This window comes from Vanacampus margaritifer, chromosome 2 (genome assembly GCF_051991255.1).
Source record: "Vanacampus margaritifer isolate UIUO_Vmar chromosome 2, RoL_Vmar_1.0, whole genome shotgun sequence".
NCBI lineage: Eukaryota > Metazoa > Chordata > Actinopteri > Syngnathiformes > Syngnathidae > Vanacampus > Vanacampus margaritifer.
In genome coordinates this window covers 37,868,235-37,893,929 of record NC_135433.1, presented here as the reverse complement: position 1 = coordinate 37,893,929, position 25,695 = coordinate 37,868,235, and the positions used below count along the sequence as shown (strand labels likewise).

The 25,695-nt window shown below is 41.4% G+C and overlaps 2 protein-coding genes and 1 long non-coding RNA gene across 23 annotated transcripts in view; 2 read left to right on the top strand and 1 right to left on the bottom strand.

Annotated features, from left to right (window-relative positions):
* ptprfb (protein tyrosine phosphatase receptor type Fb) overlaps positions 1-1,659 on the top strand; it is a 257,682-nt gene extending 256,023 nt beyond the window's left edge. For all 20 annotated transcript variants that reach the window (XM_077555459.1, XM_077555456.1, XM_077555457.1 and 17 more), the window contains one exon: positions 385-1,659. In XM_077555459.1, coding sequence (XP_077411585.1) covers positions 385-453 — 69 coding nt within the window. In that variant the 3' untranslated portion in view covers positions 454-1,659. The remainder of the gene's footprint in view (positions 1-384) is intronic.
* Positions 1,660-8,360: 6,701 nt separating this feature from the next.
* On the top strand, positions 8,361-22,407 carry LOC144044636 (uncharacterized). 2 transcript variants are annotated; one of them, XM_077559166.1, is made up of 3 exons: positions 8,361-8,711; positions 17,685-17,988; positions 20,346-22,407. In XM_077559166.1, the coding sequence occupies exons 2-3, from the start codon at positions 17,712-17,714 to the stop codon at positions 20,774-20,776; spliced, it is 708 nt and encodes a 235-aa protein (XP_077415292.1). In that variant the 5' UTR covers positions 8,361-8,711; positions 17,685-17,711; the 3' UTR covers positions 20,777-22,407. The 2 variants fall into 2 exon arrangements, with proteins under 2 accessions (XP_077415292.1, XP_077415293.1); XM_077559167.1 differs by lacking the exon at positions 8,361-8,711 and adding an exon at positions 12,440-12,696.
* LOC144044637 (uncharacterized) lies at positions 9,272-13,327 on the bottom strand. The gene is made up of 3 exons (XR_013291313.1): positions 11,609-13,327; positions 11,131-11,511; positions 9,272-11,035 (listed from the first exon to the last, which is right to left on the bottom strand). It is a non-coding gene; the product is annotated as an uncharacterized LOC144044637 (long non-coding RNA).
* Positions 22,408-25,695: the final 3,288 nt, after the last annotated feature.

Sequence of the window (25,695 nt, the reverse complement as noted above, 5' to 3'; positions counted from 1 at the left end):
TTCCTGAGATGCCCTCTATTTGTGGACTTGGTAAATTAAGGACCACTTGTTCCTTAAATGGAAAAAAAGAGGCCTGTAGTTGAGGTGAGGCATTTAATCACCACACAGCTTTATCTTTCTTGAGACATCCACTTTTATAAATAAATTGAAAGGAATAGAACTTTATCTGTTTTAATTGAATTAATTGAAATTAAATTGAAAAGAACAGAACTTTATATATTCAAATTTAAGTGAATTGAATTTATCGTGTGGGCAAGGGGAGCGTCATCTATTTGAGGGGAGGCATTTTATTGTAGGCATAAAAGTGATGGCGCGTGTGTGTTGTCTCTCTCTCTCTCTCTCTCTCTCTCTCGCTCTCTCGCTCTCTCGCTCTCTCTCTCGCAGGACCAGTACCAGCTGTGCTACCGGGCGGCTCTGGAGTACCTGGGGAGCTTCGACCACTATGCAACGTAACCCCCAGCGGCGAGGTCGGAGCCCCTCAGGAGTGTGCCAAGTGTCCCATCTCAGCCACCAGACGCCTGGAAAAAAAAAAACACAAAAAAAACACACCCTTACCTTGTCGCTTGGGGGGACGCGTCAAGGACGGAACCAACCATGTGACTTTTTTCTCTCTTTTTTTTGGTGCTTTTAAGTCTTGTACAGTCGACAACGCCACCTGTCCCCCGTCTAGCGGTACCGCCACTCGTTTTTACAATGATTACATTTATTATTTAGTCTACTTTTTTTTATCACTTTTTTTTAACATTGTGTCTTAACATGGCTCCAGTGCTTTGTTTTCATAATCGCTACTTTTTAAATTGTTTTTTGTATTCTTGTTTTAAAAAAGGGGTCAAGGGTACGTTTTAGCACACCAACAGTAGACGCTAATCTCCGGTTCAGACGCTTGTTTGCGTTGTTGTCGCGCGCTCTGGATTTAGTCGGAATGACGACAACAGAGGGGGGGAAAAGAAGATGTAAAAAAAAAAAAACTGCCTTTCACTCGCTATTTCCTCGAGGACGAGCACAAAGCGGCTAATGCTAAGCTAACGCTACACTAAGTCCACAGACGACTACGACGACGGAGTGTGTACAGGAAAGCAAAGCACATGACTTTTTTGTGTTCTGCAAAAAGGCCTTTGTACAGAATGGACCATTCCTCCCGGACGTGACACAAAAACACAATTGATCTTATTTTATACAGAAATAGAACTATATATATAAATAAATATATATCTGATTATATATATATGTACAATGATGCGTAGGTGTACACACAGCTTGTTCTTGAGAGATGCCGTATGTACTGTTCCATCGACAACAACAAAAAATGGACATAATGCAGCACAACTCCCGTTGTGGCCACGCACCCACGCACACACCCGCCGCCGAGATGGCCAACGCAAGCACACACGCCTAAAGTGGCCGTGGCGGGTGTATTGGGAGGGGCGGCTACTTTGTTCATTTTCAAAAATCTTGTGAATGCATCGTGCTGTAGGGGTTCCACATGTTGTACACACACACACACACACACACGTCTGTTTTTCTATTTGTTGATAAAGAACTGGAATTTCAAAAGAAAACCTGTTAACGAATGAACACTCGAGTTGTAAGAAAAAGGAAAAAAAACAAACCTTGATGTTAATAAAGATACATAATTGGGTTTTTCTTTTTTTTACAAAACTCTCCCGTGTTTGACTTCTTGATTGCACAATCAATGTAGCCACCATTGATGTTTTTTGTTTTTTTTTTTAATTGGGGTCATCTTCATCTTACTCATTTATTCTGCCTTGAACTCCAAATGAGTTCAGTACATCTTTAAAGTGATAATTATCCAGTTAAACTCGTTTTAATTTATTCCCTCGCTTTTGTGATTTATTTAGTGGGGGCTCATCATATTAACTTCAACGAGACCACATATTTGTGAAGAGTTTAAATGTGACAACTATTTGAGGGGAGGCCTTTCTTTGTTCAGGCAGCCAGCCAGCACTTATAACATTGGAGGCCATTGAACATCTTTTAACAAGAAGCATTCATTTGCTCAAGTGGACAGGGCACCTGATGACTTCTTCAGACACAATTTATTACTAAGGCAGAGGCCGCCGTTCAAATAAACCACTTTGGTAAAACGAGGAATCACATTGGTTCATTTATTTGTTTGATTGGTAAGCACTCCTCGTGAATACGATACGCAGAGAGGCCAATAATTCACAACATATGGCAATCCAGAGTAGACGACAGTGTTTTTGGAAATGGAAATGTGCATCTAATTGGGGGGAGGCATTTATTTTTTGAAGCGCATGCCCCACCTGATCATTTCTTTATCAATAGAGCAGAGGCCACTGAAGAAAGAGTGGATGACAATATGAGACACGGCATCTAATTGAGGGGAGACCTTCATTTGTTCACATGCACAACACACCTGGTAACTTCTCGATACATGGAGGGAGGGCATTGTTTGTTGACATGGTGTAAATCAGAAATGGCCTGGAGAAAAGGAGGAATCTATTTGCGGGGAGTATTTATTTTTCCAAGAGGACGGCGCAAGTGATGACTTTTTGAAACACTGTCCGATAAGTGGGGGCATTCTTTGAGAACTTTAAAGTAGTAAACCTGTAGAGACCACTAGACAAAACAACTGTTTGTAACAATATTGTAAGAACAGGTAGAGACATTTTGTCTTCAAAGAAGTGTATCAATTGATCGTACCCATTTTGTGGCTTTTGAGCAGTTGACCCAAAGTCGTCAGTCATGCCACAAAACTATTGACAAACAAGACACCTGCTGCTTTATTTGGAGGTGGCGAGAAGCAGCTTAATTAGTAAAAAGCACAAACTCAAATAAGGGGTTTCATTGTAACACCGTGTTTGATTTGATCTTTATCTCAAACAAGTACAATAAGAGTAAACAAAAAAGCTCATACAAAGTGTTTGGTTTAAGAAGGGACAGAAGGAAGTCAAAGCTTATCCTGTCCTACCCACTTCTTACAATCCAAATCATTACCGCTAACAACTTGTTTCAAACAGAAACTTATTTAATTCAAATAAAATACATTTTAAAAATAAAATTGCATACTTATACAGAAACAATTATAATAATAATTCAGAATAAATCACATCTAAACCATGTTTTCCACCAACTCATTAAAAAAATTTTTTACATTTTTATATTCCAAACATTATCTTTTAACTTTGACTTTTTTTCTCATTTTATTTCCTAACTGTTTTATTAATTTTTTTCCTTAGCTTTTTGAAATGTAGTTTAATTAAATATATATATATAATACTTTTTAATGTTATGTTTCTTTTTTTTACCTTTATGTAAAAAAAAATACTTTAAAATATATTTTACATTTTCTTTCAAATATGTTTCCTAATTTAAAAGAATATAACTTTTTTTTTTTTAAGTTAAGATACTTATCATTTTTCCTTTTTAAAAACTTTATAAAATGTTTAACTTTGTCGTCACGAGTGGGTAGTGTTTGTTGGACCCCAAAAGAAAAGAGCAGACCCAGCCAGGGCGAAAGTCACGCAATTTTAATGAACCAACAAAAAGCGCACAGCACGTGGACAACAGGTTGCTCAACAAAAGGCGACGACGACAAAAAGGTGTACGTCGTGGGCAAAAACAAGAAAACACCAAATCACCCCGGAGGGCAGATAAAACAGAGAGGAGCAAACAAAGTTGATTGAAGAAAAACGCTACTAGTCTAATTACTAGTGGTGTCCACAACACCAAGAAAGATTGCCGCTAGAAAGGTAGCAGTATCAAAACGTCAGGTACGGTGAGTGGCATCACGGAGCAACAACCACTTCTCTTTCGCCTTTATTTCGATCTGATGACCTAATGGGCAGCAGGTGTGTCGGTAGGATCCGCCCTCCAGCTGTTTCCCCAGCAACTGCAAGGGAAAAATCAGAAACAGGAAACGGCAGAAAACCAAAACAACATTCGTATATTTTTCCTTACACGAAATGTAGTTAAATTAAATATAATTGTTTAAAATAAAAATAAAACTTTTTAATGTTTCTTTAAAAAAAAAAAAAACTGAGTTTTATACCTTTATGTAAAAAAAACTTACAAATACATTTTATATTTTCTTTCAAATATTTTTCCTAATTTAAAAGAATATAAGATTTTTGTTTTTTTAAGTATGATACTTATCATTTTTTCCTTTTTAAAAACTTTATAAAATGTTTAACTTCGTATATTTTTCCTTACCCTTTTAAAATTTAATTTAAATTAAAGTTTCTTAAAATTTTAATTGCTTTTTTACACTTCACTTTTTTTTGCACTTAGTTAAAATATTATTTATTTTTCATTTAAATATATATTTTTCCTTACCCTTTTAAAATTTAATTTAAATTAAAGTTTCTTAAAATTTTAATTGCTTTTTTACACTTCACTTTTTTTTGCACTTAGTTAAAATATTATTTATTTTTCATTTAAATATATATTCACCATCTCTTTGCCTTCCTTTTTCTTTTAGAAATAATAATAGGTATTGCTAAGCTCGCATGGTGTCCGTAAAAGCGCTTCAAAAGGTTGCAGTATTGATGTAGGACCACATAATTCCAACATGTAGCTGCCATCTGCAGACGGCAGGGGGCGGCATTTAGCTACAAGTTTCAACTGATGTGTCTGCCCAATAAGCAAAGCACACACTGCGAGCTTGTCACCCAAATGTCTTCTGAAGTGATTCCCCAGAACTCCTCTGCAGTCTCGCAGCTAATTGCCTTGTATATTTTTGTTCTTTGGCTTACCTTGAAACCGCACCTCCAAGAAAAAAGCCCTCATTGTTGCTCCTCACGATGGTTTGTGTTTAGACTGAGATGTCGTACTTGCACGAGCGGGAACGTGCTGGCGCTTTAATTCCAGCCGCTAATGACACCTGGCTCTAGTGTTTATTCACACGCTGATTGAGGGCTTCCTTGAAATTCCCGCCAGGACCTAAACAAGGAACGGCGTTCCAATGGCGCGCTATGTTGAAACGCTTTTCCTTGATGTTCTTTTCTCTCTCTTTGTATAGGCAGCGTGTCACACTGATGTAATCCAAGCCGCGGCCTCGTGTGTACGCAGTCGAGCGTTTCGCTCGTATTGTCTCCCCCAACTTGATTTAGCGATTAGCAGCAGCTGCTCTTTTTTTTTTTTTTTCTTAACAAGAGAAAAGGCCTTGGGACATCTGTGAGCAATATGAGAGACCCTCCTGCCCGACGTGGTTTCCTTTTCAAGGCCTGAAAGTGAAAGCAGCAGTTGACGGGCATCTCTGCGCCACTGCCAGGAAGTGGGCCTCGTGTCAAGCATGGCCTTGTAATGTAAAGTTCACTTGTGTTCGGGGAGCTCGTAAGGCTGGCAACTGAGTCTCAGGGCTAAATCTCAACTGTGGCAATTTAGAATAAATCAAGCCTACCAAGTGTGGTTGTAAAACAACATGCCAAGACAACATTTTGTGCTGTGGGTGATTTATTTATCTGTGTTTTTTTTTTTTTTAATGGAACAGCTGGTGACTGAGGATCAGAGCTAAACCTTAAATGTAACAATGCATCCAAGTGAGCAATTCTGTTTGAGAAAACTGAGAATGTCATCATTAGAAGCATGCACGAGGAGTTCAGCACTTAAACGAATGATGTGCTAATTTTGTCTGTCAGCGGAACCTGACTCCATCCTCTTTGTGTTATAACTTTACTGTATGGGATTGTCCACTACAAAAACATTGTATATTTTAAAAGTTTAACATTAAATGCCTGGGGCCCAGAGCTAATATAACATATATATAACATCTAAGTCTAATTTACCGACTTCTGGTTGAGGAGAAATGAGCATGTCAGCATGTGCCTTCTGAAATTTGTGGATTTTTTTCATTAATTTTGCCTGGCTGGGGAACCTCACTTCATTTGTTTTGCTTTGAAGGCGCCGAGCTGAACCTTAACCTTACATAAACAAATGCAAGTAGTAACATAATAAATCTTTTGCGATCTTGATGACTGCAAATGACAGTTTGAGAAACACCTACAGTCATCATCAATTTAAAGTTCTACTGCAGCCCGTTGAGGCAGAAAAACAGCAGTACGTGGAAGAATGGCTCCCTCTGCTGGCTGCTCTTGTGTAATGAACTCTGCTTCACCTGCATTTCTTCAAGATGCAGCCATTTGTTAGGTAGCATTAACCAATTGATCATACCCGTCTAGTGGCGTCTTTAAAGCGGTCGATTTGCATTGCATGTATTGCAAATAAGAATCTAAGGACCACCCATTGAGAATCAAATGTTTCTTTCTGTTGATTAACAATTCTGAATTTTACCACAGCATCAGTTGTGTCACCATGAGTTCAGATGATGGAACTTTAGAGTTGATTTATCAATTGATCAGACCTGTCTAGTCACTTCTTTTGATGGGCTGAGCTAGATGATTGCAAACAGGAATATGAGGACCTCCAATAGTGCACCAAAACTTCATCAATTTAGTTTTTGACTGCAGCCCGTTTAGGCAGTAAACCTGTCATGTTTGAATGAACAGCCTTGATGTCATGAACTCCATAATGCCTCCCCGGTTTCAAGATGCAGCAACTTCCGGACTCACCATTCTTAAAATAAAAGCTATGAATGCATTGATCAGACCTGACTAGTCGCTTCTTTTGAGAGTGTTGACCTGAATTATTGAGTGTCAACTTGACTTTGACTGATTTATGGCTCCGGCTGCAGACTTGAAAGCCAAAATGAGGACCTCCACATGCGCTCAGTGAACATTTCTGGAACTTCTTGTAAACTTTGAGTGTTGGGAAGAATTCCAACAGCTCGATGCTGCTTGGCCGTAGACTGCACCAAGTGACTCATTGGGCAGTCTGGAAGATCATCACAAATGTTTAGACCGAGAGAGTTTTGTTTATCAGCTTCCCTGCCCACCTACTTCCACAAAAACAACACCCGACCATCTGCATGAAAAAAAAAAGATGCTACCCTCTTAGGCGCTTTCAACCGCAGATGACAATTTTGGCAAAGTGAAAGGTGATGATGGGGTGGCTCCAAACCTGATAAGTTGCACGCATACTTATTTACCTGACTTGAAAGTCAGAGTTCTGTAGATGAGCTTCTCCAAACCTGTCGATTTATTTGCTCTCTGGTTCAACTGAAATGGGAAAAAAAATCTTGAAGGAATATGAAGAGCCAATTTTTTGGGTCTGTCAAAGTTGAGACTTTCACAAATTAAAAAAGTGAGAAGCTTCAGACCTGTCGATGTGGCTACCTATCATTGTTTACTTGGTCTAAAAGGAAAAGTCTTCTTGGAAGGTCAGACCCGACAATGCCCTTGCCTCCTCGTTCACTTGACTTGGAGGAGAAATCAACGTTTAAAGCATTCTGAATTGTGATATGTAATAAAGTGAGTGGCTCCAAACCCGTTTATGCGTTTCCCCCTTCTGTGTACTGAGTGGGGGAACTTTCTGGAAGGCTTTAGAGGAATTCCAACAACCTGATGGCGCCAAAGCCTGGAAGTTGATGGCTAAGCTGGAGGTCAAACTAGGTGACTTGTCGGGCAGTCAGGCAGACCATCACGAATGTTTAGGCATGGAAATTTTTGTTTATCGGCTTCCCTGACCACTTTTGAGAGCTTGGAAAGTTGACTCCACCACAAATGGTGGCATTTTTTTCCCAAACCCGTTGAAGACCATGCCTCCTCCTTCAGTTGACTTGAAAAATAAAAGTCTTGTAGGAAACTGAGGAGCAAGCGACATTAAATCTATTACAAATTGTGATATATACAAAAGTAAGCGATTCCAGACCCGTCGATGTGCTTACCTCTTTGTTCTCCTAAGGTGAGGAGACACATTTTCTATAAGGCTTTAGAGGCATTCCAACACCCCGTTACCTCCGATCTTTGCAGTTGATGACTTGGTCTTAGCAAGGTGACTCGTCGGGCAGTCTGGCAGCCCATCACGGAAGTTTAGACGTGAAGATTGTTGTTTATCGGCTTCCCTGCCCACCTGGTTTGCGGATCTTCTTTAGGACTGTTTATTTTCTTACGGCCCTTGAACAAAACACCCGACCATCTGTGCCCAAAAAGAAAAGCACTACCCGTTGAGGCGCTTTCATCGTTAGATTCCATTATCACGGAATGCCTCTGCTGTGATAATTTCGTCTAAGTGGGTTTAGGCTTGTCTTAGTGGCGTTAAAACCTATTGTGAACTTTCCTAATTCCCCTTAAAAGATTGCGGCGGACCCCGCCGCCCCCCTCCTACTCCGAGCCCGACTCTCTCGCCGAGCAGAAGGTGAATGTAAAGCCCTCGTTCCCGCCGGGCCAAAGCATCCTCGAGGAGCCGCGGCCCTGAGGGAGATTATCATGTCGGGGGTAATCCGAGGAGGAGGAGGAGGAGCAACAGTTGGAGCGGCCGGGGGGAGGCGAGCAAAGGCAGGCAGATACGCTCGCCGCTCCACACTCACAGCTGCGGACGAGATGCTGATGCCCACCACCTTCCAAACTTTTCCTCCCCGCGCGGATCCGCTCGGAGAACTATGAAAGTCCCAGGAATGCCGATTTGGATCTTTCCCGCAAAGGAGTGCGAGTGATAAAAAAGGAAAAGAGGCGAAAAGGGCTCGAATCAAGTCCGGACAGCTCCCTCTCCGGAGGGCGCAGCCGAGTCGGGATGCGCGTTCCTCACCCGTCAAGACGGTGATGGACTTTCCTGGTGGAGGTCAGCCCGAGACAAACGCCACACAGCTAAATCTGGATTAGCCGGCCCGAACGGTAAGGACGCCGCATCTCCTTTTGTCGGCCTTAAGCCGGCCGAGCTTAGGGCTTGGGCGTTTTGGTTTTACACCCCGGCGAGGCCCAGCACACGCCGGGTTTGATCCCAATCGCCGCAAGAAACCTCCACGCTCGGACGACTCTTGTCATGGAATGCCGCTGACGCAATTTTACGTTCTCTCGCATCCCACTTATGTTTTGAAGCCATTTTTGGCCCATCATCATCATCATCATGTTTAGCTCGTTAGCGCGGAACCAATTTTGGTTCACGGCATGCGTGCATGCAAACAGCAGAACCACGTGATTTCTTTGAGCCACTTCAGCAAAGAAAAATAATGCGAATAACAAAGCTTTTTAAATGTATTGAAAATTCCAAAATTACAAAGTCGGTTAATTAAAACTTTTAATTTTATTTAGTTATCTTATAAAGCAAAATAAAATAATACAAGACATAAAAATCAAAGTGATGTCTCAGTAAATACCAATAAATATGAATTATTTTGGAATAAAACTGTTTACTTTATTTACGTCATTTAAAGTAAATGTTACAATTTGGACTTTATTTCCAACTCAAAGTTTATTCTGGGGACTCATTACACAGAAAAACATTACAAACACTAATTCATTTATTTAAATTACGTAACTTATTGTATAAAACACTCACAAAAAAAGAGAAAATCTGAAAAAACACAAACGTTAATGTTGTTGAATAAATATAACAAAAAAAGTTGAGGTTAGGTTTAGAGTTAACATTTCATTTGACACATTTATTTCAGCTGCAAAAATAACATCTAATGCTAACTCTGTTAAGTTATTGCTTATGAATACAAATAAATATTTTCCAAATAATTAAATAAAAAGACAATTGTACTAAAAACGTTACTATTATTTATTATTTATGTATTACATAAAATTAAGCATTTCATTTCTGGCATTTATTTAAAGTGCACCAATTATTATGTGAATTCAAAACACTGAAATTTAGTTTGAACTTGAATAGAAAATAGGTCATAAATTAGGACAGTAAAAAAAAAGTCAATCAACATAAAATAGATATTCTTACAAACATTTAGTCAATAAATACAATATACACTATGACTCAAATAAAATGCAATAGAAATGGGAAAAAATACATTCTACACAAATAAAATATATAACTGAAAATAACAAATCAAGCTTGTTAAATAAAACACTGAAATTACAAAAAACAATTACATGAAGTCCAATTTCTCATTAATAAATGTTGCACAGCGTTGAAATGGTGACGTTTGATTGAGTGTGATCGCGCTCATCCACGACTAATGGCACGTCGTTCCATCCACGCCTCCACTAAATCACACAGCTGACAAGTTCAAGTATGAGAAAAAGTGAAGGGGGGAGCCGACGCTTCCTTGCTTGCTTCCACCTCCGCAGCAGAAAGTTCTTTTTGTTTTTCAAGCTAGCAAGCAGGCAAAATGTCATCATATTTCCTCACTTGCCTGTGCTTGCATGGATTTGTGAGCGCCGTTCGGTGCGACCGTTCAACCCGGCGCGAGTCCGTCTGCGTCAAAATCACTTTTTTCCACGTCGGTTTTGCAATAAAAGCAACATTTGCTCTCGTTTGTGTGCAACTTTCGCTAACAAGCAGCAGCCGCGCTCCAAACATACCGCTGACTCAAGCGCAAGGCTTAATTTAGAACAGCCAATCTAGTCCCAGTTTATCCACTTTATTTCAGAGACTGACCTCGGAGCCAAAGTGGGCTGCTCCAGACCCGTCCAGGCACTCGCTTCTTCATTCTTCTGACTTGAAAAGTCTTGTAGAAAGGCAAGGTTATTCTGACTTTTGTGTAGAAAGGTTGAAAATGTTGGCATGCATCAAAGTGAGCGGCTTCAGACCCGTCGAGGCATTTACTTCCTTGTTCTTCCGATTTGAGAATTAAAGTAGAGGAGGAAGATGACGAACAAACCAACTTTTTGGCTCCTGTCAAAATGCTTGTGTCCTCATGTTCTTGATCTGTCCAAAACTCCAGTAGGAAGATAACAAATACACATTTCGGAAAGTTAGAAAATTTGAATATAATCAAATGGTGTTATCTCCAAACCCGTTGAGGCACTCGCTTCCTCATTCTTCTGACTTAAAAAGTAGAGGCAAGGTTATACTGACTTTAGTGTAGAAAGGTTGAAAATGTTGGGATGCATCAAAGTGAGCGGCTTCAGACCCGTCGAGGCATTTCCCCCCCTTGTTCTTCAGACTTGAAAAGAGTAGGAAGATGATGATGAATCAACTTCAACCTGTGTCCTCATTTTCCAGACCTGTCCAGGCGCTTGCTTCCTTGTTCTCTAAACTTGAAAAGAAAACTTAAGTCTGTACTAGGATGACAACAAATACACATTTCGGAAGGTTAGAAAATTTAAATTTAACAAAATCAAATCTTCAGACCTGTCAAGGCACTCATTCAGCAGACCCGTGGAGGTGCTCACTCCCTCCTTCTCCAGACACGTTGAGATGCTTGCTTCCTTGTTCTCTATGTTTAGATGTAAGATAAAGAGCCAACAAACTTTTTAGGTAGCGGCTAACCAGGAAGACTCCATCCCAAATGGTGTTTTGGCTCCTGACCCGTCATGGTTCTCAATTTTTTTGTTCTCCAGACCAATTGAAGTTCCCATGTCCTTGTTATCTAAATTTTAAAAGTCTAGTAGATAAAGAACCAACCAAATTTTGGGACGGTAAGTAGGAAATGGTGGTTTAGCTTCAGACCCGTGGTGCTCTCGTCCTCATTCTCCAGAACTGTGAAAGTGTCCACTTCCTTGTTGTCCAGAGCTGAAAAGAAAAGTGTAGTAGAGAGATAACGATCCAACCAACTTTTTGATTGATTAAACAGATTGAATTGCTTGAAAATGATGGTATCGCTCCATACCCGTTGAGACGCTCGTTTATTCATTCTCCTGACTTGAAAAAATAAGTTTCGTAGAAAAATGAGGAGCCAAATCTTTGGAAGGTTAGACGGTTAAGTCTATCATAAATGTTTTTTTCTGTCTCCAGACCCATTGAGGCATTTGCTTCCTTGTTCTCCTGACTTGAAGTATATCATTGGAAGGTTCAATCGAATTAAAGTGACGGCCACCAGACCCATCTCGGTGCTTGTGTGCTCGTTCTGCAGACCCATTGAGGCGCTTGCTTGAACATTCTCCAGACCTACAAAGTCTTGTAGGAAGACAGAAAAAGAAAAGCTGACTCAAGCCCTCAGTTTCATTTAGATTGACCAATACAGCAGTGGAAGATCTATTTTGATTTGATGGTTCCAGACCTGTCAATGCATTTGCCTTTTTGTTAACCAAACATGCCATATAGGAAGGTGACGAGTCAACTTTATAGAAGTTTAGGAAGTTAAATTCATCACAAACGGTGATGCACCAAAGTGAGTGACTTCAGAGCTATCTAGGCACTCCTTTCCCGTTCTCCGATTTATAGGAGATTAAAAGACTGAATCTGACATAAATTGTCACGCGGCTCCAGACCCGACATGGCACCTCCCACCTAAAATTGCATTGTTGGCTAGTAGATGACAACATGTGATCTGCTTCCCCAGATGACTCAAGCAGTCGCGCTTGACCATTCGTTTAGAACAGCCAGTCCTGTCTCAGGATATCCACTTTATTAGAGAACCTCTCCAGACCCGTTGAGGCATCTCATGAATAAAGCAAGATCTTGCAAGGAAGGTGTTGGTGCTCTAGAGCTGAGTTGAGGTTGGCTGTCTGCTGGATTAACACACACACACACACACACACACACACACACACACACACACACACACACATGCACGCACGCCAAGTGTATCTAAAGGAAAGGCCTGGTCGGTTCCGCCAGGTGTTCACCCACGTGACAGCAGATAAAGCCGACTGCAGGCATTAGTGCTAATCCCGCCTTGATCTTTGGAATATGTCCCTGTTACCTCTGCGAGCACTCTGCTCCTGGCCCACCTGCCGCTGACTCGGGAGGCCAAAGGTAAGACCACGCCTCCCGGTGGGAGCCCCTATTGATTTTTTTACACACGACGACGCACAGTAGGTGCAAATCTCGCCTCTCGTTTGTTTACAGCGCTGTCGTAATCTTCCGCGTCTTGATGACGGGCCGAAGTGCACGGCGCGTTCAAGCCCCACGCTTCGCGGGTCTCATATCAAGAGCCATTATGTAAAGTGGATTATCAGGTGTTATGCGACGGGAGCATGCAGCGTCTGACTTTGTTGTCACGTCACATGACCCGGGGAAGTCACGGTCGTAAAAAAAAAAAAAAAAAAAAGCCGCTATCTCCTCCGCACAAAGAGACGCTTCATAGCCGACCTTCAGAAGCGTCTTCATGTCACTTCGGTGCCTCATCTTCCTCCAGGCGGCTCGGCACTCGCCCAATTATTCCTCGTTAATCGTACGCCCGACGGATAATGGCATCTTTGAGCGCCCCCAACAAGAGGGTTCCTTTTTTCGCGGTGCCCTAAACGCCTCATGCGTCAGGAATGGCGTTAAAACGGCAAAAGAAAAGGACGGCCTCGAAGTGGCGTGTGAGCGCCGAGAGATGCTGTCACCGAGCCAAAATGCAGTCAAAGATATGAATTGAAGACTTTATTTAGGTTCGCACACTCGTGTCACGTTTGGGTGCGTTTGTAAGTGACGTGTTCCAAATGGACGCACATCACACGCTGCAGAAACACGTCACGTGCCTGAGTCACAAAGGGACGGAAACACTTTCATTTGGAAATGTAGGATGGATTTGGAAAATTTTATTCAATAAAAGTGTTTCTTTTGCATTTTGTTGTGGAGAAAAATAGCTTTTTAAATTAAATGTTTTTTCACCTGCAATGGCTGGCAACCAGTTCAGGGCATACCCCGCCTACTGCCCGAAGCCAGCTGGGATAGGCTCCTGCACCCCGCAACAAGCAGTTGAGAAAATGGATGGATGGATGTTTTTTCACAAAAAATATTTCTTTTGAAATTTGTAGTCAGTCCTTTTTTACTGTATTTAAAAAATACAAATTAAAAGTTTTTGCTAATTATTTAGTGTGCATGTGATTCCTTTTATTTTTTTTAAATACAAATAATTAAGTTTGCTAAAACTATTTCATTTTCATTTTTCTTGTATAAAATTTTGTAAGCGTCTAAAATGTTTTACGGCTTAATGTTTTATTATTTAAATGCTGAGATAGACTCCAGCGCGCTCGTTTCCCTTGTGACAATAGAGAATTCAGAGAATGAATATTGAAATAATAATACTAAAAAAATATATTTTTCTTCATTAATTTATTTTTATTTATTTTTTCATTCATTTATTTGTTCATTCGGTAATTTTACCGATTTGACATGTCATCATCATTGCTTTTTTTTTTTTTTGTATGTGTGTGCGTGCGTGCGAGTGTGTGTGTATTCATTAGTTCACCTAAAAACCTATTAAAAAATCCAATACCGTTCACCTAAACCAAACACTTGCAGCTAGAGTCATGAGGCCGTCAGGAGACCCGAGGAAGGACCAAAGAAAGGAAATTCATTAATTTCTAGTGTAGCAACAAAAAAATCTTTGCTAAATTTCCTCTTTCTTAACGTTTGCATTGTAATTTTTAATAAACGTTTACTTCGTAAATTTTTGGTTGATAAACTTATAATATTTAAATATACTTTTTAGTGAAGAATTAAAAAAAATATGACTTCAAATATATATATGCATAAATTCTTCACAATTTTTTTTTAAATATTTGTACTGTAAAAAAATTTTTTAAATACAAATCCCAAATGTTTAAAACATTAAAGTTTTTCAAATAAATTTAATTTATATTAGAAATCTCAAATTGTTGTGCTTACCCCCCAACATTGGGTTGTTTAGAGGGTTATTTATTCACTTTTGGGTTAAATGAATAACCCAAAAAGTTGTGTTAGTCCTTTTTTGAGCCATATTGGAATAGTTTTGACCCAACTTTTTAAAGGTAGAGTAACATTTTTGTTGCAGTTTGTAAACACAACATACCAAACTGCCGAACCTCCCATCGGGCTCACACTCACTGCCTCTGACAGCAACTCACTCAGCACTGGTAGCTTACTAGCATGTTGCTAAATTAGCATGCCGCTAATTAGCAGACTAACACTCTGTGTTTGGCACTTACCTGTTTAACAGCAAGCAGGCAAACTGCATCACTCAACAACAGGGCTCAGAAGCTCCTGTTGCATGAAGCTGTGTTTCTTAAAAGGCTTACCAAGCGTGTTTATCTTTATTTATCCAATATTTGAAAATTATATGATATCGTTAAAACCCATTTGAATGCAAATAAAGGACTTCCGTTCATTTAATTCATTTAGTATGCCTTGACGGCCTTGGCAAATCAGCTCCCTTTGGCAATACACCATCCCGCTCTGTGATTGGCTGGAGGGAAAACGTAGAGTCTCCGCGCAGAACCATCCCGGTCAGGTCAACGGGGGTATATGCCACAGAAGAGGCGGGACTTCCGACTTCCAGGTTTCACACATCAGCGCTGTTTCCGGTTGTTGTTTGCGACGTGTGCTTGCGCTTGTGCTTCCGCTCTTGTGACCCTCAGTTGCGCGTTCCCGTCGACGGGTGCGAGTGTGTAGTGTAACAGGGATGACAGGAAAGCAATCTGATTGGATGCTTAATCAGTGCTTTGATCTTCCTGTGATGGCGGTCGTCATCACGTTAATGCCCACCAGCTTGTTTTGATCTCATCACAGAAAAAGTCCAGAAATAGACTTTTTTATTTGTTTGTTTATTTGACATTTGTTTCGAACTAACAGGGGCCAGGATGGTATTAGCATTCTTATCATTCTTGGCTGAGTTTTCACGGTCAGCCTCAAACACGCTAAACGATCCTCGGAGACTGTCGGTGGTTCCACACATGTGCTTGCTTCTCAGCGAAACACGCACACAAAATGAGCGCTTTTCTCCATATTTTCCTGCGTTTGTTTTGTTTCAAGGGCCTCGTCGGCTTCTTTTATTTTTGTTTGCCGATGACTTTTCCTGCTGCTTCCTCTCCTTTTCCTCCCGGGGTTCCACCTTCCTCATCCTTCCTCATCCTTCCTCACCCTCCCGGCCGGTCGGCGTGCTGGCAAACATCAGCGCCGCTTCTCCGGAAGCCGAGCGCTCATCCGTGTCGTTGTCTGTCAGCCCTCATTCCGGAAAAAAAAAACACTTTTTGGTACACCTTCTCTCGGGTTGGCGTTGTAACTTGCAACCGTGTCAACTGCACTGCACAACACTCAGAGCTGTTTCAAATAATGACGACTCTTGAGTAAAGTGACCAAAATAAAGAGGTGCCTTGAGATACAAGTGGGCTGAGGAATGTTCAACATATGAGCCGTCATTCTGACAATTTTTTTGTTTGGTTTGACTTGCAAGCGCAGACTTGACCTTCGATATGTTTTAACATTTTGTTACATGTTTCCCATCTCAAAATTGTTATAAACTTTCAAACTGGAAGCTAAGTGAATGAACATGCCTGTTACATTAGCATCAATGCTAGCGCTAACGCAACTGGCGAATCCTGGCTGGTCCACAAATAAAACGATCTGCCAAAAAATAGGTGATCCCAGGTCACGGAGGCAATTCTCCTTGTTACATGCCAGTGTCGCATTAGCATGATTCCTAAGGCCTCACATCATTTACATATGCTTTAATGGCAATTTTCCACATGTATGTGTCAATGTGTGCTACATAGACATGTGTGAACACAATCCAGTCTGGCAAAACACTTTAAGGGCCAGTCTGGATTTGCTGTTAGATACTGACAGACAGTTACTTGTTTCCGGCTCAAGGGAAAAGATTTTTTTGAATTTTTTTTGCAAGTGACATGATAAGAAAAATGTGAAGCCGTAAGTGCACAAAAGAACATGACTGATGGCGATTGTGAAAGGTGGGCTAGAAAAAGATATATTGTTTTAATGTTTAATGTCTTGAACAGCTAATTAAAAAACATGTTTACGTATGTATAAGGCCTCGAGGCTTAAAGGTTTACGAAACATTCAACCAACCTGCCTGCACTTTTTTTCCCCTCCTTGGGCATGACTGAAATGTTGGGAGTCGCTCACGCTACATTCCCAGGTGTCACCAAGTGAGAGTAAGATGGAAACCAGGAAGAAGTGGAATTGTGGGAACAAACTGTAAACACTGTACCCAAATGCAAACCCTCAACCCCATTCATAACCCAAACCAGAGGACACTTTAAGAGGGAATGTTAATCTCTCCTCCACTTCTTCCTTTTTTTTTTTGAGGGGGGGTTGATCCAACCAAAGGAGGTTTACAAGCCTACTTACCACGCCCACTTTCTGCTGCGACAGGCGAAATGATAGTGGTTTATTATTTTACCAAACCCCAAATCTGGGCCAAAGTCCAACATCAACTTTACCAGAACCCAACCTTGCCTAAAACAACTCCACCAAAAGATTAACCCCAAACATACAACCATCCCAAACCGAAACCCTTCAACCTTTTAACCTCAAACCTTTACTCAGACTCTTATCCTGAACTTGATACAAAGACCAACCCTCACTCTACCTGGACCCAACACCAACCCCTGCCCAACCATAACCACAAACCAAACATAAAGACACTAAGTCTACCCAACCCTTACCCAAATTCTCACACCTTAGACCAACCCTAACACCAACCTAACCCAGTTTACACAATCACCAGACCCAAAGATGAACCTGACTCTAACTCTACCAATCCCAACCCTAAACACTGAGCATAACCTTAACACAATGCCTCACACAAATTCTCGCCCTTTTATTAACACCTAACACAATGAATTATGGGTTGTCATTGACAAGTGGATATTTTGTGTGTGTGTGTGTGATGATGATGATGGAGTTACCCAAACCTCATGAAATGTGCTTTCTACATGGGTTGCAAATTTATGAAAATGAAAGCAGACACACAACCCTATTGTTGCATTCTTTTGCCCCATGAGTGATGGTTTGCATTTTTCTTCTTCTCTTGCCAGCGTCTCAATGCTCCTCCACGCTCTAAGATGAAGTTATGGAAAAGTGCTACTTTTGCCTGCATGCTCTGTGGCGCCGCCCTGTCTATCATCCTCATTAGAAACATGGACACCATCGCTGGACCCCCAAAAGCAAAGACCAAACACCAAGCCTCATCTTCCTCCTCATCCTCATCGTCATCCTCATTCTCCTCGCGGCATCCGCCATTCTCAGGAACTCCATCCTCCTCGCCAGCGGCCACCTGGTCCGGGGCTCTTCATCGGAGGACACGATCAACAGACAACGTCAACTCACTACTTTCAGAGTGTAAGACCCACCTTCACTATCATCATCATCATCATCATGCTGCTAACTGCTAATGCTAATGTGTTAGACGGGGTGCATAAACGTGTTACGCAACCCTGAACGAAAACCCTCCATCCCTCCATTTTCTTATCTAGACCATTTATCCTCACGCGAGTTGCGATTGATCTTGAATATATGGACAAACAACCATTCGCACTCGCATTCACAACTCAGGATAATTTAGAGTTTTCAATGGACCTGTTTTTGCAAAGTGGGAGGAAGCAGAAGCACCTGGAAAAAAACAACTCAAGCACAGCGAGCAGATACAAAGGCCAAAAGGTGTATTTGAATCGCCAACCTCAGAACTGTGAGGCAGATGTGCTAACCACTCCGCTGCTGTGTTGCCCATGAGCATCACCCCACACATGATCCTAAACTCTAACTTTAATCCAACCCCGAAACCCAAACACAACCCTAATCCCCAACTCAAGCCTTACCCTAACCTCACCTGACCCCTAAATCAAATCCAATTCAACATCAAGGTGGCAGTCAACAGGAAAATTTGTTCACAATTCGAACCTGTGCCAGAGCAACAAGTGGCCAAGGCCGAGTCTCAAGTCTAAAGAAAGTCTTCAGTCACAATTTGAATAGTCCTAATTGAGGCATTGGGTCTGACAGGATAATCATAATAATCCTAAACCTTACCCAGAAAGACCACAAACCCTAAACATAACCCTAACCCCTAAACAACTCAATTTAATCAAATTTCTTACACCAACCTCAAACTCTTTACCCTAACCCTTTCATGTAACCCCAACTCAATAATCAACTCCACCTCAAACTGTGAACCCAACCCTGACAAAACACTAACGGTTCCTAAATTTACCAATAGCCCAAATGATACACATTAACTCTGAACCAAAGCCTAAATTCAACCCTAAACCTATCCACAACCTTTAGCCCTTAAACATAACGCAAACCCTTAGCCTAAAACTTCAACCCCCCGAACCTAATCTAACCAAAATCCAAATTTAATACTAACCCCAATTCAAACTAATACCACAACACAACAGAGTTAGTCAGTAATGTGCTACATTTACTCCATGACATGAAATTAATCGAGTTCTGGGATAAATGGACTATATGCCACGGAGGAGGCGGGACTTCCCACTTCCGGGTTTTCACCCATCAACTTTGTTTTCGTTTCCGGTTTGTGACATGTGGGGCGCTTCCCAGTACTTGCGCTTCCGCCTTTGTGCCCCTCGGTTGCGCGTTCCCGTCGACGGGTGCGAGGCAGTGTCCGAAGCATTTCAAATAGCCGAGACGCCCTCCCGGCGATAAGCGGGAGCGCGCGGTTGGGGGGCGCAGGGGTGGGGGTGCGAGTGTAGGAACGCGGCCAGCAGTGGCCGGAAACAGCGCTGATGTGTAAAACCCGGAAGTCGGAAGTCCGTGGCATCTATCCCATTGTATTTGCTGTAATAGTTTTAGACCCCTGTTACAAAGAGCTACATTAAACCTGCTACTTATTTGTATCAACGTTTAATGCTTGTGCGGTTTATTTATTTATTTAGTGTATCAGTTCGAGGTCTGTCTTAAGTGCTGTCACATGACTCAGTTTCAAAGATCCAACATAACTGCTAGCGATGTTGTGCCATTTAAAAAAAATAATGGAGCCAAGGCAGTCACATGACCGCACACAAACTCTCCTCGGACCAACACACAAGCAAACATTTTTATTTACGTGACCCCTGGCAGAAACAATGGAGGGTTTCCTCGGCATGCGGCTCGCAGTCTGAAAAGGCACAACACCCCTGGCCGCCTATTTAATGTTTGTCTTACTATGACGAAGAATCTGAGAAAATCCGTACCCTTGCCTGGTGAGTCTATTGTGCTGGTTCACAGGTATAAACAAAGAAAACTAATTTAAGACCATTTCTTGTGGCTGAATTTGCTGAGATTATTTGACTTTATAAATGTTTAATTTTTGCTATCCTGATGTGCAATTGTTGGTAAATATTAGTGCTGTCAAAGTTAAAGCGTTAACTAATTAATTAATCACAAAAAAATATTGCATTAATCATGTATAAATTAAATCAGCACTTGTGTATTTTTACACTGAGTTTTACTCAAGTAATTATTTGGGGGAGTACTTTCCACACAAGCCCGAACCCAAATCCCAAACATCAACAATAACTCCAACTAAACCTAACCCTACACTCAACAACACCTAAAAATCACAACCACAAACTAAACCCCAATTGTATCTAAACCCTAACTTTCCAAACCCAAGCCAACCCCTTATAGTTATTTTATTTGAACACAACTTTGACATCCTACCAACTCTTGTGTCCTTCTGGCATCCCCCCCCCCCCCCCCAGTGTCCATGATGTTCCAGAGCTTCACAGAAGGTGAGCTTCAGCACGTGGTGGGGACTCTACTGGACGGCAAGCGTCGGAAAAACCGCGATCAAAGCCAGAGCCGGAGGACTAAAAGAGCGCGGCGGGCCAAGCCGTGCTCAGTAAGGGAACTGGAGCTGACGGTGAGCGAGCTGGGCCTGGGGTACGACAGCGACGAGACGGTGATGCTGCGCTACTGCAGCGGCAAGTGCACGGCGCAGAGGCGCAACTACGACATCACCATGGAGCACATGATGAGGACAGGCTTCCGGAAGAAGGGTCGCAAGGACAAGGTGGGCAGCGGCCCCTGCTGCCGGCCCACCGCCTTCGAGAAGGACTTCTCCTTCCTGGATAACCGCAGCCGCTACCACACCATACAGAACATTTCAGCCAAGTATTGCGGCTGCGTATGACCCCGCTCGGGGGAAGACTCTCTTCTTCATGCTGCTCGAAGCTCTTCCAACATGGAATACAAACTCAAGATCAGGAATATGTTCAGAAGGATAACAAGTCAACGGACCAACGGGCAGGCAGTGACTGCTAGCCACATTTTTGTATGATCTTTTCTATCTGTGTAGTAACACTGTAAAAAAAGAAGAAGAAAAAAAACGGTTTCACAGCTCTGTAGCGGCATTACGTGCGTGATGTGTTGTCGTAGTACTGTGTGACGAATGCTGAGTGACGCTGTCACGACATTCCACGCTCTGACCGCAGTCCGAATAGCTTTAGCAACATTGGCGCAAAACTGCCGGCAAAATCAGACAACACACTATATGCTAACATCGGCAGCAGACATTAGCTTCTTTTTGGACATTTTCACTTTGCAATCATCTCGAAACACACTCAAAAGCAAATGAACATTGAAAATCATCAGGAACCCCAAGTCTAACCTAGAATTCTATTGATTCTTCAACATATCTGACACAAGATGGCTGAAGTGGTTAGAAATGACATGTACACGAGAAGTCGTCAGGAAGCTAAAGTCTACCACAGGATGACCAAAGTTGTCCTTGATGACATTTTCACTTTTTACAACTTTTGACAAATTTTGCCAACAGACCTACCAGGATTATTTATTAGCCCATCCCAGACTCAAAATGGCCATAGTATCTAAACCCTAATCCTTACACCCACTGTTGTGACAATCCTAATCCTAATCAAACCCAAAACCTAAAACCAGTCCCGACCAAACCTAAACCCTAATCCCAACACTAAACCTTGATCCCTAAAACGAGCCGTACCAAATAACAAATTACAGTCACGTTACTTCACGTTCTAAAGGCAAAGTCAACTTTTTCTCATCACAGCTCATCCCTCAAGTTATTTCTTTATCTGAGCAAGAATCACATCGTTTTGAATCTTTGGGTTTAAATGTATTTTCTTCGTTCATCTCTCAGTGTTTAATTTATTTAGCCGAGCAAGAATCTACTGACTTTGAGTCATATCCGATCCAGTGTGCACGGGTTCTCAGGAAAAGTCAACTTTTTTTTTTCTATAAGTGCTCGTTCCTCACCCTAATGGATTTCCTCATCCGAGCAAGAATGTATTCATGTCGAGTCATATCGAAGTCAGTTTATGCTAAGTTCAGCGGCAAAGTCCATATTTGTTATAACCCTTTGTTCCTCAAGCCACTTCATTTCTTTAGCTGAGCAAGAGTCTGTTGATTTTCAGTCATTTCCGCGTTAGTCTAAATTAGGTTTCAAGCAAAGTCACATACAGTTTTTCCTGTCATTGCTTGTTCCTATTTTATTTTTTTTAGCTGAGCAAGAATCTATTGATTTTGAACCATATCAAAGGCATACATGTGCAACCCAGCAGAGTCTAAATATTATTTTAATCTTATATACACAAGGGAGTACTTGTAAGAGAACAACTTGCTGGAACAAGCGACTTGTGTGTTTTTGACACTTATCATGGAGCGAAAGAGCAAAGAGGATTTGGAGTGCGGATGACATCGAAGGAATGTGCCGCAGAAACAATTAAAACAATTCGGGCCTCCTCGTTACAAGTGCATGACTCATTCGCTTGGCAACAATTAAAAGAATAACACAGGGGGGGGGGGGGGTTGGGAAGAAAGATGCTGTCCAGACTTGTCGGTCTCGCCTAAACAGAACGACTGTTTGCTTCGGGTTTTGTTGTCTCTCGCGTTCTCCCGAGTCTCGCTGCACACGAGCGTTGTTGGGAATTGTTACAGCTTTTTTTTTTGGGGATGTTCCCATTGTGTCTGCATCAGACCCACACAAACCGCAATCCTCCAGATTACGTAATCACAACATGGACGCTAAGTCACCTTATAAGTGTAATTAAAGTCATAAATTAACTATTGCGCTCATTGTATTAAATCTTCTGTGGGGAAATGTATGTTTTTTTTGTTTTGCTTCGTGCATGTTACTGACTGCAGTGTTATTCCACAGGAAAGTCTATTGTTGATGAATTCTGTCACTATAATCTATTTGACTCCAATGTTATTTATTGTCTTTTGCGTAGATGACTATAAGGCCTGTAAGGCCTCCTTGCATGCATTCATGAACACAGTGGCTCTCTTAAACAGGGATGGGGAACCCCTTTGTTATTGTCTCCCAATCCTAATCCCAACCCCTAACCATAACACCAAACAACCCTAACCCCAATCTAAAGCGATTCCTAAAATCGTATCCTTTTTCCAAACTTTGAGCCCAAGGGTAACACTGAAGCCCACTGCACACCAAGCAATACGGCAGAAAACATAGCAGGCGATTGACGCTCACACTACATCACTGCATTTCGAAAACACAGACTCACCACGCTTTGCTTTTAACCAAAGGTACTCTCAAGGGGAAATTATTAACCCTAGTTAGTTAGTAGAGAGGATACAGAAGTATAATGAGAGTTGCAATTGACTAACAACTTGCACACAAAAAAAACAACAACCTGATGATTTGCTTAGATGGGTCTGCCTATAATATTGGCGAGGTCAGACACACACACACACACACATAACAGAAACCTTGCGCTTGTTTCAGCCCTTGGAAGCGTCAATTTTGTTGTGACTCTCATTGAGCGTTAATTTCCAACCACAGCAAAACAAGTCGCAGAATCACACACACCTTGCGACAGTCTAGTCAGGATGAACCCGCATTCTTTTCCCTAAACCTAACCCTAAAACTCAAACCCTGACCTTAACCCTTATTTAAGCTAATTCTAATCTAAACCCTAACCCCACGACAACAACCCAAGTCCTCCTGAACCCTTCTACCAATCCTAACCATCACCCCAAGTTATTCAAGGCCAATCAAATATATACATTTGTGAAGTTTTTACATACAAAAGCTTCCCCACCCCTGCGCTACAGAGTCACACCCACTTTTTTTTTTAAACACTTTCCCCAAACTAAACACTTTAATTATCCTTCCGCGCAAAACCCTTGTAATAACAATTTAAAACAAAAGCGTCTCAAGTATCCGTCTGATTGCAAACCTTCTGGATGTAATTTGCGGACGTTTACACCAGCGGATCTTTAAAGTAATCCGAACCGTTGGTTGTTTGCGCTCATCCCTAAAATTCTCGCCGCCATCCAAAGACCCGTCACAAGCCCACTCAGCTTTAAGGGGAAAAAACAAGTTGTTGTTGCGAACGGTGAAGCGTCACCTTTTGCCCTCTTGTGTGCTTTTGTGTTTTGAAACGGGCAGTGCATCGTTATTGTAGTTGATATTGTATATTTATTTGGGAAGTAAATTATGGTTCTGCGTATTTATTTAGTTTACGTACACATACACCCAGACAAGCTTGTTCTCATGAAGCAACTGTGCCAAACCAATGTTTGTTATCGTTCTATACTGACTGCTGAATAAACATCATTTCACAGGTAGCCGTGCTGTGCCGTGATCATTTATACCAAATGTTACATCATGGCACACTTGCTCAAAATAGGTGCTTTACAAATGACTCAATCGCATCTAACTCGCTGACTAACCTGGCAAAAGCCAACTTGGTCATGTGAACCACTCAAAGGAGTTCTTCACTTGATCAATCTGGGAAGGGTTGGGATTGCTGGAAATCAGCGGGCTCGGTACGAGATGGATTTTCAGGGGTTTGTCAAGAATTCAGCTCGCAGGCAAGGTGACTCACTGACAATATTTTCCCAATTGTCGTTGTCAGAACCGAATAAAGGGATGTCATACAAACCAAGGTCAAGCAAATCCACCCAAAAATGTTGTCATGCGTGTTCGGTTTCATCAGTGAACTTGGATTGACTTTTTGGGTGTGTTATGTTGCTGAGCATGAAAACGTTGAGCGACGCTAAAGCACACGCAAAGGCGGCACAACTCCCGTCTTGACTTTTGCGCGCTGCAGATATTTGGACTTGTTTTGACAGGAGAATGTAATTGCCATCAACAATTCCTGACACATTCCGAGAAAGCGTCGATGAAAGTGTGTCATGCTGAGTGACGTGCATGCGGATTGGTTGACGTGGCAACCAGGTTGATGCCAGCCGGGGTTGCCTGCGAGCTGTTCTTTCTGTTGCTGGGGTGACCAAATAACAGCTTGTTTTGGTTTACCACGAGAAGTTGATTCCGAGTGACAATATGTGGGAGATATATTGAAATTATGTTGCCTACAATACACCTGAAAAAAGTGTGATTTTTCTTTTAAAAGAAAAGTATATTTTGGAGAAATATGTATTTTCAATAAAATATTGATATAGTTTTCAGGGGGGAAAGTAATATGTTTGTAGGGGCGAGGAATCTGAATTGTTTTGACAATAGAGCATACATTTTTGAGGAGAAAGTAGACTGGGAAGTTTAAAAAAAATAGCCTATATTACTGAAAAATTATGTAAGAAAAAATCCCCCAAAGGTTCAAGATTGGTAAAATAAAAGGCAAAGGCAAATCATTTAAATGAGTAATTTTTAAATGATAAATGTTTTTGAAAAACCAAATGTCGTTTATTTTCAAATTTATAGAAAAACATTCCTCCAAAATTTGCAGTAATTTTTTCAAGAAAGATTTCTTTGTGGTAAAAGGCAATTACAACAACAACAAAAAGTTTAATATTGTTGAGGGGGAAAAAGCTTGTTTATTTTTTTATATTTTTTGTGTGTACTTTGCGTTTATGTGTACTTTTTTTTTTAAATAGACGTGGATTTTCAAGGAAAAAAAGTAGGTTTTTAAAAAGCTCTGCATTTTTTTGTAGCACAGCCCCATACCATCACAGATGCCGCCTTTTGAACTTTGCGTCCACAACAGTCTGGATGCTTCTTTTCTTATTTTACATTTGGAAGACTTAGATCTTACTCCACAGTATTGTGACTGTACGGCTTGCTTCCTCCTGGGCACTCTCCTCCACAAGCGC